Source organism: Epinephelus moara, chromosome 18 (assembly GCF_006386435.1).
Source record: "Epinephelus moara isolate mb chromosome 18, YSFRI_EMoa_1.0, whole genome shotgun sequence".
NCBI classification, from domain to species: Eukaryota; Metazoa; Chordata; class Actinopteri; order Perciformes; family Serranidae; genus Epinephelus; species Epinephelus moara.
Window position 1 is genome coordinate 35,536,123 of NC_065523.1, and position 13,425 is coordinate 35,549,547.

Genomic DNA, 13,425 nt, shown 5'->3' on the forward strand with positions numbered 1-13,425 from the left:
TTTAATGCATTTGGATTTTCTTTTTGTATTTAGTTCTAAATTGACTAGTTATGCAAAACAGTCCTGTTTTTATACGACTGCAATGCAGACAGTACCTCCTAAAGATATACAAAATGTATGCCTATATACTCTTTAGTGTATGCCTCAGTAAAAGTGCTTGTTTTTGCCACTGACGGGCTCAGTTTGTTACTGTAAGTCTCTGACAACATTATGAAAAGGATCACAACAGTAAAATAAAACCTTTTCCTTTAGCTTTAGCCTGACCCGTTCAGTTTGTTCCCGAGAATTCAGAATAAGACTTCTCCTTGAACGATACTTGGTTATACAAAACAGACCAGATTGTGCTTTCTTTCTTTGTCAGACACTTAAAACAATATGAGCACTTTACATTGACAGTGCACTATTGAGCTGAAGGAGGACATTGCAGCCAATTTCCCATTTCGTAAATGTTGGCATTGTACATTTCTAGAAACCACACCATAGATTACGTTTGTATATTAGTTTCTGTATCCTTTAACAATGCTGTGGTTAACGTGTGATTAGGTTTAGGCACCAAAAGCACTTGGTTATGGTTGGGAAAAGATTGTGTTTTGGCTTAAGATAGCCAGTTTTGGGGGCAAAATCCTAGCAATGTTTCAGTATAAAATAACCGTTTTTTGTGGCACTGTCCTGACATTAAAGGGAGCATTGTCACTTTAAAATGACTGCTAAAAAGCAACTGCTTTTTGTGGCACTATAGCGACAGGAAACGCAGCAATGCCTTGGTAAAAACAACCACTCTTTGTGACACTATCCTGGAAGAAAACGGAGTGTTGTCTCTTTAAAATTACGGCTTTTGGCGGCCCTATACTGGCAGGAAACGCAGCAATGTGTCTGTCAAATACAATCCCTATTTTTGGCACTATCCCAGCAGGAAATACAGTGATGTCTCTGTAAAAAACAACTATTATTATTTGGCACTAATCCAACAGGAGACACAGCGCTGTCTCTGTAAAAAACAACCGCTTTTTGTGGCACTATCCCATTAGGAAACGCAGCAATGTCTCGCTGAAAAACAAGAGTTTATTGTGGCACTATTCTGGCAGAAAAGGGAGCATTGTCTCTTTGAAATGACTGCTCTTGGTGGTCCTACACCGGCAGGAAATGCAGCAATGACTCGGTAACAAACAACTGCTTTTCGTGGCACTATCCCGGCAGGAAACACAGTGATGGGTCTAAAAAGTAGACTAAAGTTAGGCGATTAAATCAATCTAATAATTATATATATTTTGAGACTTTGAAAATTGTATTTCCACATGTAAAAATTAATTGTATTTCATATGACATGCTGAGACTTCATGTAGCTGTGTTTACACTGTGTAGCTGCTCTGTAACAGCAGCACTGACTGTCAGGTCGAGTCAGGGTTTGTTTGAACAGTTAACCCTCCTCATCAGTGGGAAGCCTTTCTCGGTGCCTCTGGCTCTTGTAAATCATCTTCCTCTGAGCTCTGACAACTCAGGGTCAATTAGCCTGATCAATGAAGGACAAAGTGAAGAGGGATCAATAGGTTGAATATTCAGTTGACCTTGTAAGGAGGGATTTGTCTCTGTTAACACATAAACCCTCGAGACATGCAGTGAGACGTCTGTGTAGCTTGTGACTGGCTTATGAAGAAGGCGAGATTATTATTTTCTACTCCTCTCATCGGTTGAGTGTTTCCCGCTCTCTTGTGGTGCCTCACCACTCAGCTTTCTTCTCTGGAGGTAACTGTTATCAGTGACATAGACTCAACCTCGTGGATGGTGACTGACAGCATAAAAACACTCTGCTGTGTCGGAGGTTTGTCCTTGTAACGCTGAGCTTTCAGGCAGCCACACTGTAACACTTATTTTGTGCTTCAGTGGAGATCATGCTCACACACACAGGCACACACACAATCTTTATCTGAAGGTTAACGTAATAATTGCATTGACTGTGGTTAGAAGGCGGTCGATGCGTCGCTAACAGCACGTTAACAACATTACCCTGCGTGTGACAGGGGAACGTGTGAGGCAGCTAATGCATTAATTGCATCTGCTGCTATACACTGTGTGATGGCTCACATCTGAGACGGTTATTACGACACAGACACACACACACACACATAGAGCCAGAGTACCCAGACTCAAGGGTAAGGCTGTGGGCATGAAAGCATGATCTCTCCTCTCTCTCAGCCTCTACTCCACCCTTGTTTACACCCTCTGCGCCCTCCCTCTTCCTCCTATCTCAGCATGCAGGGTTTTGTAAAGAGCCAGGCTGTGCTGGCATGAGATCTGGCTCCGCTCACACTGTTTTCATTCGGTGCAGTGAGTGTCTGCTGCTGCTGCTCGATGTACTCTGTCCATCTGGACTCAGGAGATTAGCCCTGGCTCAAATCAGTGGCAGAAATTAACAGCCTGACTGGTTTGAAAACAAACACACATGCAAATACGTCATGTACATACAGTGGCATTTATTACCTTGTTAGTGGATATACCAGCTGGGTAAGTTTTCCACGGCCCAGGAGCCCCAGGGGCCTCCAAAAGCCCCAGGTTCACTGGGTAGTAATTAACCGCTCACTCAGCCCCACCCTGCTCAGCTCATGTTGCGAGGCCTGTCAGGCTCAATGAGGAAAGCAGTAGTGGATTAACTGCTCAAAATTCTTAGTAAATTTTCAAAACAATAGGTCTTTGATTTCAGACAGACGTAGACAAAAGCAGCGTCTTTTCAAGCCCAGAGACTGTAGATTTTGCTGCTTGAACTGAGAGCTGTTGCTGGCAGATTTTATCTGCTTTACCCAGTGAGCTACATCAGCTAGCTTCACAGTATGTCTGTGAGTTGATTGAAAACATTATCTCTGGCTGACTTTTAATGTTTCCAGCTGACTCGGTTTAAAGCAAGGGCCCTGTTAAAGGGGTCTTGCACTTTATGGTTACATACATGGTATCATGCTAAACGACAGAGGCAGGCCATTTTTTGAGATGAAAAAACAATGAAACTGTTTTTCTTAGCGAGTCATCACTGTGTTTCCTGCTGGTATAGTGCCTCGAAAAGCAGTTATATTTAACTAAAGGTCGCTGCATTTTCTGCTACGGCCACAAAAAGTGGTTGTTTTTTACAGAGACATTGCTGCGTTTCCTGCCAGGTTAGTGCCACAAAAAGTGGTTGTTTTTAACAAAACATGGCTGTGTGTCCTTCAAAGATAGTCCAACAAACAGCAGTTGTTTTTATCTAAACATTTCAGCATTTCCCACCAGGATAGTGCCACAAAAAGTGGTTGTTTTTTACCAAGACATTGCTGCGTTTCCTGCCAGGATAGTGCCACAAAAAGTAATTGTTTTTACCAAAACATCTCTGCATGTCCTGCCAGCATAGTGCCACAAAAAGTGGTTGTTTTTTACCGAGACATTGCTGCGTTTCCTGCCAGGTTAGTGCCACAAAAAGTGGTTGTTTTTAACGAAACATCTCTGCATGTCCTGCCAGGATAGTGCCGCAAAAAGTGGTTGTTTTTAACAAAACATCTCTGCATGTCCTGCCGGGGTAGTGCCACAAAAAGTGGTTGTTTTTTACCAAAACATGGTTGTGTTTCCTGGAAAGATAGCCCAACAAACAACGGTTGTTTTTATCTAAACATTTCAGCATTTCCCACCAGGATAGTGCCACAAAATGTGGTTGATGTTTTACTGAGACATTGCTGCATTTCCCACCAGGATAGTGCCACAAAAAGCGTTTGTTTTTACCCGAGACATTGCTGCAGTTCCTGACTAACCTAACCACACATTAACCACAGCATTGTGCGTGAAGAAACGTTAAGTTTCAACGTATTCTCTACATAATAACGCACAAATGTAATGTATTCGTGGTTTGCAGAAACGCACAATTCCATCTAGTGATTATTGTAGTGATTGGGTCGCAAATTTAAGGAGTAAGATGCTCTTAAAAAGATTTTTGGTGAAAAAAGCCAGTTACTAGTCATGGGGTGTAAGTGCAAGGTTTCCCATACAGCTGGACAGCTTATTAGGAGCGCTGTTGAAATATATGTACTGTTCAAGTATTCATTGCACCACACTGTCGGAGCACAGGGCGTACTGTGGTACAGACGGAACAGCAGAACGGTAGGTGCATTTTGCTGGATCTACACATTTGCCTCTGCAGCAGCTACTCCTCTCATCCATCAGTCTGATCTGATCAGCTTTGTTATTCACTCCACGACTCAAAGTTCCACAAACTGCTGCTGAATAGTTTCAAATTCTGCGGGAAACACTGAAATCACGTGTCTGTATTGCTAATGTGTATGTTAGATTTTTTTTTGTACCTGATCTCTTTTCTTTTTCTTTTTCTTTTTCTTTGTCTTTCTTCCAGAAGGATTTGCCACTGCCTCGCAAGAGCAGCAGGTGAGTGTTACCTTGGTTCATCCCTCCCTCTTCTCCCTCCTCTCTGGGGAGACACTGGCTCCCTCCATGACAGAAAAACATCACACCTAGACGAGCAGCTGAGCTTGAGTCGCACGCTGTGTGTTGAAAAGCTCTGAGGATGCTTCAGTGGTGCTTATGGTGTGGAGAGCGTGGTCCTTGTGTGAATGAGGACGAGGTCGGCTGGAGTGATGCTGGCAGTCTGTCGGAGTCTGATTAAAGCCAGCCCGGAGCTCTGGAGGCTGTCCATGGTGCTGAAGTCATTCTGCCTCTTCCAGTCGCTCACGTCCTTCCTCTTTATCTCCCCTCTTCTCTTCCTTTTGCTTGGTTATTAATCTGTTTCTGTTTTGCTCTCTGCTTCCTTTACACCCTTTAGCTTTTTTTAACCTATCCCTGTTTTTTAAATCCCATCTTCTGCTCCTCTGTCTGTCTGCCTCGTACACGCTCTAAGGCTGTCTGGTTGTCACATTATCAGTGTACTGGCAATCAGCTTTAGCTCAGCTTTAGCTAACCCACAGGCAACAGACGTACAGAAAATAAACTACAAAACCAGACACACAGTGATTGAAAAAAACAAACAATACAGTAAGGCAGTAAATCAGACATGCAGTAAAACATACAGCGCAGTTAAATTACCCACGGCAAAACAAAATAAGCTTTGAAGCAGCAAAGAAGTGATGGAAAAAAGAAAACAGAGACGTTTCAGAGGGAAATATTGAACTATTTACTGTGTTTGTTTGAACACTGTAGTTTCTAGTTGCTTTGCAGGGAGAGATTTAAAATAAGAACAAATAAATTTGTTTTATTTTTGTGGATTAAACTAGCCAGTAGTATAAATACGAGTTAACAGTCCCTTCCCAACAACTATACAAATATATTGTAAAAAACTGTTTACACATTAATCCATCAGTATTAATAATCCAATAATCTAGTCTATTATGATATAACATGGGGGTTGTTCTGCTGCTTTTGATCTTAGAAGTACATTTTTACTGCTGATACTTGAAGCTGCTGATCGTTTTTTTTATATTTAAGTAGCTTTGACTTAACAGTATGAAATAAATGGTTATTGCATAATATAATAGCTATAAAATAATAACACCATCTGCATTTAGATTGGTTCCCTGTAATGTGTTCACACCAAATGGGATGCCAATTTTCACGTCATGTTATTCGCGCAAGTTTGAACACTATAATATTTTGTGTTGACTTGCATCATATGTACATGAAATCGCTGAATCAGTGATTGAACTTCCGCCGGTACATCCTCGCTGTCTTATGTCCCCGGAGGATCTCAATGCTGATTGACTAACGCAGCGTGAATAGGTCGCTGAAGTTTCGATTTTTCAGGTCTTGCGAATAAGCGTATGACACAAAATCGCGCCACTGCTTCATTTACGCTGCTTAATTTGCGAATTTCGCTTCATTTGCATCACTTACATCATACCGCCTGGCAGGAATTTGCGTCTAAGCACATCTTTGCGTTGACTTTACATCTAATTCACTAGCCCGAATTGTTTTATTCGCACCCGTTGTAAACACAACACAAGTCTTGCTTTCACTATGCAGTTCTGTGTGCCAGTGGGTACGATTTTATGGGAACATTAAGGCTTCATTTACAGCACAAAGGAAATGCATCAACCATTGCCTTACGAAAACAGAGAGAGGATAGTGCTATTGTTTTCCCCAGTAGCGATCAGTAGCTATCTCCAGTTAACAAAGAGTATCAGTACAATTTTTCAGTTACTATCCACAGTAGCAGAAATGGTGGACGGTGTGAGTGTGGAAAACAAAATGGAGTGTGTGCTATGTTATTGGAAGTTCTTAGGCTCTAAGGAAAGCGATCTAGTTGTCATTACGATAGCTGCGCCAACAGTAGTACCACCTAGAAATCCAAGAGGGGGAAAAGTTGTTTGCTTCCGCTTTAATAATAGATGAAATGATTATGTAAAAAGGCTCACGCATAGTGTTGAACCCACAGAGAGTTATCATTTGACTCTGCAGCTGTATTGTTGTGGTTGAGTCTCCCAGCTCTCATCACAGTGGTCACCAGTCACCCGAGGCGGCTGCTGTCATAGAGTAAACTCTAAAAACACACTGTCCACTGCCTGCTCAGCAACAAACAGTTAGAGACACAGTTAGTGACCAGCTGGTGAATGTAGTGGAGCACCTAGGCATGGTAGCTTTATTTGTGTGGCACATTTCATACACCAGGGTTATTTAAAGTGTTTACAGAGCAATAAAATATAAAACATAGTAAAGAAAATAGATTTACAATAAAAGAGTGAAGAGGAAAACAGTTATAAAAGGTAAAATTAATTACACCATGATTTACAATTTGAAAATCCTGGCTGCTGAAGAGGCAGATATGTCCCTTGGGAGTTGGTGGAGACCAAAAATGGAGCTAAAAGAGAGTGGAAATTGGCCTTACATTCATTAGGTAGCCAGAAACACGACTTCAAATGAATGCCAATGTTGCTCTATGTCTGCTGAATGTATAAATAGGCAACTGTTTTTCTTAAAAGGTGATACAACACAGATTGTTCCCGCTACTCCCAAGTGGCCGAAAAAGAAATCAATGCGGGTTTAATTTCTACCCAGACACCAGGATAAATGTTAGCATTGTACGTTTCTGCAAACCACAGATATGTTACATTTGCATGTTATTGTGCATTGAACCTTTATGATTCAACAAGGCTGTAGTTAAAGTGTGGTTAGGTTTAGGCACAAAAACGAATCGTCTGTGGTGAGGAAAAGATCATGTTTGGGCGTAAAACACCAGGTTTAGGGGGCACAATCCCCGCTGGAAAAGCAGGGATGTCTCAGTCGCCTTTCGTGGCGCTGTCCTGGCAGTGACGGGTTGCTAAAAAACAACCGGTTTTGTTGTTTGTATCAGGCACAAACTCAATGATGGACCCACAAATCAGACTCCAGATAGGATACAATTTCTGAACATACATATGTAACATATTTGTGGTTTGCAGGAAAGTACATTGCCGACATTTTCTTCTGGCAACTTGGCTGCTCCTTCCATTACGGATGCACAGATTATTATGATGAGAGTATTAAATAAGACTTACAGCATGTTAATATGGCTCTTAAGTGTTTCATTAGACTATCTTTGCTCCACTGAGTAAGAGTAAATCTGTGTGTGTGTGTGTGTGTGTGTGTGTGTCTCGGTGTATTTCTGTGTGTGTGTGTGTGTTGGTGGTCACAGCCCACTACCTCTGCCTCCACCCCATTCCCATTTCCCTGCCCCATCCATCTTCTCCCTGCCGTCCTCTCGTCCCGAGTCATCATGGGTAATCAAACATGAAATGAAGCTGCAGACCAGCTCATGTTTGTGTTCTCCTCTCCATCTCACTGTTGTCTTTCACTTTCCACCAGTACTTGGACTCAGTCTGTGTTCCTTCGTACTATCAGCCCAACATCCATTATAGATGAGCTCAGTGGAGTTGAGCTTCACATTCACTCTGCATCCATTCATGGGTGAACAGCCATTCAGAGAGTCCGCGTGCGTGTGTGTGACATACATCGTCATCAGTTGTGCTTTTTTAATGTTTGACTCTATTCAACATCTGTTCCACAGTTATGTAAGAGTCCACATCACCTTGTCCCAAAGTCACGTCTTTGCTCTGCTGAGACGAGTTCACCTCCCCTTCCTCTCTGCTCTCCATTCATGTTGTCCATAGCCTGCAGTGAAAAGCTTTTAACTCCCCATCAGGTTCCTTCAGAGCACAGAGACAACCTCAAATAAATTACACTTTGTACCATGGCACCTTAGCCTTGAGAAAATGACCCACAATCCCCTGCTGCCTTTTGTTATTCCTCGCTAAAAACAGACCCACCCTCCCTCCATCCCTCCCTCTCTGTCACTGTCTGCCTCCTTTGCTACTTGCCCACACTTGCCCAGACACCAGCTCATATCTGAAGCTTTCGGAGCTACAGTATGCGTTGCACTGCGATGACATTTTTGCAGAAAGCTGCTGCTTTGTGACTGTTTTCTCCCTCGCCGCTCAGCTTTTGCTGCTCCTGTTGCTCCGAGCTACGCCTAGATACCCAACACAAGCAGCATGTTCCGACGCACTAAAAGGTACAGCCAGAGACGGAGTGGGGATGATTTGGTTTCTTTGATGTGAGGTGTGGTAGCGCTGGCTCCCTCTTCACTCGTTCCCCTCTTTCTCTACATCTAATTTCTTTCCTCTGTGTGAGTCTGCAGTGTGTTTTACAAAGAGGCTTGTTTTGACAGTGTGACTGGTGTGTGAGGTCACTGTTTGCCTGTTTGTCTAACTTGGTTTTAGATGTCTGCTCTGTCCTGCTGAGTGTGCATGTTGAGATTTATAGTATATTACAAAAAACTGTAACACTAAAGGTAAGGCTGGGCGATATGGCAAAAAGTTATTATCACGATAATTTTCCCTGTATTGATTGATATTTATCACGATATATAATTTGATAATGCTGTGAGTTTGAAAAGTATCCTGAAGAAACCAAATGATTCTCCAGCTTGCCTTTGCACTCGTTGTAAAGCTGAGCAGAGCAGTTTGAGAAGAATATTTCCTGCCTGGGAGCTCCTACCTGCAGTCTAGCACTTTAGTTTATTTTTTGAATACACGGTGCTCATGGGCATCGTGTCTAGGGCTAGAAAGTATGACACTGCAGCTGTTATGGCGGCAAAACAGGACACTATTGATTTCTGTTTTGGTGCAGCCCCGCTAGCGCTGCTCACAGCAGCAGAAGTGCTCAGCCGCTGAAAACGTGTCGGTGAACTTACTGCAGTTTGGGCCCAGTTCTCAGTGTAGTCACTGGGACGTCACCTTTTCAGGTGATGGAAAAGGTTTGTTGTGTTTCCTGTCCTGGTTGGCACCAACAGACAATGTATTATTTTGCAGACCGTCTTTGTCTGTGTGTCGTCACCTTTCAAATCGCCAAATCAGTTCCAGATTTTTTTTTAAATTTTTTTTTTTTAAGATTATTATTTTTGGCTTTTTGCCTTTAATGTACAGGACAGTGTGAAATGGGGAGAGAGAGTGGGGAGCGACATGCAGCAAAGGGTTGCAAGCAAGGAGTCAATCTTGCAACCGCTGCAGCGAGGCATCGCCTCTATACATCAGGCGCCGGCACTATCCACTAAAGGCCCGTTTCCACCGCAGGAACTTCGGGGTAATTTTACGGGGCCGGGGCCGTTGGTGCGTGTCTCCACCGCAGGAACCACCCCCGAGGGACAGAGTTCCGGAACTTTTACAGGGGCTAAACAAGTCCCTGCCTCGGGGTAGGTACTCAGAACGGCCCCGAAAGACTCCTGGCTGGGACTTGGGGATTACTTGGTGCTGATTGGATATACTCAAGGCGGGATGTGACGTCAACAGAAAGCAACAAAATAGCCGGCATTTTTAAAACTCAGCAGACGAGGGTTAGCTCGTTCATATAGCTTCCACTGCCATGTAAAAAAACTCACTAAATGGGCCGTGAAAAAATTGTTCTTTCCAGCGGATATCTTATTTACAACATGATTGAGCTAGCAAAGCAGTTTTGTGTTGCTATGTGTGGTATTTATTCAGTTTTGGGAAATCATGATGTCTAGAAAGCATCAGCTGACAGAGACAGCTAACAGCAGCAGCAAAGCTAACATCAGGACGTCATCTGTTAAAAGCCTCCCGTTGTCAGATACGACATGAAATTACTCCAGTTAGCTCAATCATGTTGTAACTAAGACATCCGCTGGAAAAAATATTTTTTCACGGACCATTTAGTGAGTTATTACAGACACCGCTATCGGCTAACGGCATCCCTACGTTGCCCCGGTCAAAATGGTCGCGCAACGATTACGTCACATCCAGAGGCAGCCCGTAACTTTACAGGAACCTTCTGCGTACTCCGCCCTCTCAGTGGAGACACGACGGTTGTGAGGGCCGAACGAGAGGACGTTCCTGTAGTAGTTCCTGCCACCCAAATAGTACCAGGAATTTCTTCAGTGGCCTTAAGCTACCGACGCCCCCACTTCCAGATCATTGACGTTCTTTTTTATCCACAATTTAGTCCGTTTTTGAGGATAATGCGAGCTCTTCTTCAGCTTCACTTCCACTCATTTTCCCCTCTTTTCGTTATGTCCACGCTATTTTCACTTCCTCTTCATGTCAGCACAATCTTTGGAGTGAAAAATGGCCGTGTACAACGCTGAGTGATTGACTGACAGCTGTCTGTTAACTTCTGCTGTATGATACGCTGTTAGGATCCATCTCAGTCTGTCTAACGAGTAAAGTGACTATAGTTTATCATCATCATAGACATGCATTTTCGAGATAGTTTTATTGCCCAGGACTGACTAAAGTTCTGGCAGCTTATATGAGTTAGATCAGTTTATGAAGTACTTGCAAAGGATGCAATGTGAAAATTGCAAAATCTTTAAAGTTGCACAATATGCAATCATGGTATTGTACTAATGTGATATATATATATATATGCAAGTCAGTGTTATGTTAAAGTAGAGATGAATTAAAAAATGTCCTTTAAACCCATTTCGATCATCTCCTCTGCTATATTGTGCACCTATTCAACAAAAAAAATCAGTTTCTTCATATTCTTGTATCAACGCCATCAGGGCCTCACTGTTATGACACACCCACTTCTCAACAATCAAATCAAATTCCTCCCAATGTTATATCACGCCTACCTATCCTGTTTTATTTGGATACACATCTAAATACTGAAGCTAGATACTCTCATAATGCTCAATTTTAACAGCCTAGTTTCACTCTGAAGTCGTCGAAATCTGTCGCTTGGTCAGACACCAACAAAAAAAGCTGTCTTTTCACATCAGCAAGATACGTGGCTGGTTGTCGTGATCATTTAACAGCACCTGGCACTGTCAGGAAACACGGCGGGACAACAACAAAAGCAAAGGCGGCAGAAGTCCAAGTAGGGTGGGATGGAGTGATGGTGGATGAATCCAACAACCACCGACTTTCACTCGGTGTTTACTTCCTGTAAGATTGTAAAGCTGCACCCTGGTCTTTTTTTCTAAACCCAACCATGTGCGAGTGTTGGCGATATGTAACCATGTGCATTTGTTTTTTGAGGAAAAAAAAAGGTCAATTTACTGCGTTGTACTGACGTAGTACATTTAGACACAGACACAGTATGCAAATGGTAAATTTCATGTGAAAACAGAAGTGTATCTTGAATGATTTAAACTATCATCATTCATTAGATTTTAATGCCAACATGAGAAAATGATCTGTGAATATGTCAGAGAAATAAACAGAGCAACATGCAAGCGTTTAAAGATGAGGGTTAGCCAGAACTTTGAGATTGAGATCTGTATCTATATCTTCAGCGCTGGTTCTGGTTTTGTTGGCGATGATGTGTATGTAACGTTATTGACGAAGTGACTCATCATAGTGACATTTTCCAGCAGACCTGCAGGTAGACTGATTCACCGTCTGAAGTGGTCAATCGATGATTACATGAGCCACAGATGAGTCACGCAGGAGTACAACTTTTCCATGGATTTTTTTCTGGAGTCTGATTCACTGATGGTGAGCAATGTTTTCTGACGTCTGATGATCTGATGGGTTGTTTGAGGAGAAGTTTTTACCCAGCTGAAGTTTTGCAACTGCATTTGCACAAAGACAATTTTATCATCAGATTTCCTGAATGAATAATTTGAGCACTATTTTCCTTTGTGCTTATCATTGATACTTTTGATCACAGTGATGTCAGCAGCCTGGAAATTTGAGCTGACATTTAAGCGCTGGGGGTTTTCTCCTCGGCAGCGGCAGCAGTTGATGTCGTGCTGAGTCTCTCGCAGTGACTTCACTCTCCCCTGCTGATCAGGGATTAAACCGGCTTTTATTACAGCAGAGACTCTCACTACAGCACACCTGAGCTCAGACACATGGGCAGACAGATGGAAATAACGTGGAAGTCTGTCTCACCCTATTTAATGCCTGCCGTACTCCTACAGAGGTGCTCAACCCCAAGAGGGATCAGTTTGAAAAATCCTGCAAATGTGCATCAAATGGAGGATTCAGTGTACGGGGATTGAGCTGAATACCTAAAATGACTATGGTTTAATATGTAAAGTTTAAGACCTTGTAGTTGCTGAACAGCCAAAGTCACTGCTCGAAGAGAAAGCAGAACAAGTGAATGCATGATTAAGATAATGAAAGTGAAGGAGGTGGAAAAAGCGGGAGGTTGTGAGAGAGGTGAAAGGAGGAGAGGCTGAGAGAGAGCGCAGGGCCCTGGGGTGATATCTGTGTCCGCTCTTCCATTAGGGACCAGCTCACTAAGGTTACGTGAGCATGCAAGACACGCATACTCGCTTTGACTGCCTCTCTTTCACTCTTTATTTCTTCCTGTTCTTTCCCCTCTCCTTTATCTTTCATTCATTCTTTCTGTATTTTCATGCGTGTCAAGTGAGGAAAGAATTGGGCCTCATTTAATCATGAGGTGTCTTCGTGCAAGTCTTCTCTGATTTATGTGTGTGCATTTGTGTGTGTGTGTGTGTGTGTGTGTGTGTTCACTAATTGACCCCCGAACAATTGTCAGATCGCAGCTCTGCAGCCATAACCAGGCGAGGCAGGTCTGTCAAGCTTTATTTCTCCACATGCTGAATCCAGTTTGCATGCAGCTGTGAGAGCGGCTCTGTTAATACGTGGTGTTAACATGCGTCCTGGGTGATCCGATCACAAGTGGACAGCGTGTAATACAACTATAAACAACCACCAAGACGCAGATCTTTTAGAAGATTTCTGTTTCAAAAGACAGCATCCCAATTCTGGCTGTTCATGGTTACGTCCAGTAGCTACTACTAACGGCAGAACGTTACCAGCAGAAGTACTGGTCTGTCTTTGCAACTTCAGTGTCAGAGATAGTGATGTTTACTAGGGGTTGGCGATATGGCCCTAAAATGATATCACAATATTTGAGGGTATTGTTGCGATAATGATATTCTTGACGATATGACTAATAAAAATAAATTTAAAAAAATGTATTATTGATTTAAGTACGTAT

At 42.7% G+C, this 13,425-nt stretch overlaps 1 protein-coding gene across 1 annotated transcript in view; it reads left to right on the plus strand.

Moving 5' to 3' along the window:
- LOC126405458 (microtubule-associated serine/threonine-protein kinase 1-like) overlaps positions 1–13,425 on the plus strand; it is a 71,696-nt gene that overhangs the window by 9,503 nt on the left and 48,768 nt on the right. Inside the window, exon 2 of the mRNA XM_050069199.1 lies at positions 4,361–4,392. Within this exon, the coding sequence (XP_049925156.1) occupies positions 4,361–4,392 (32 nt within the window). The remainder of the gene's footprint in view (positions 1–4,360; positions 4,393–13,425) is intronic.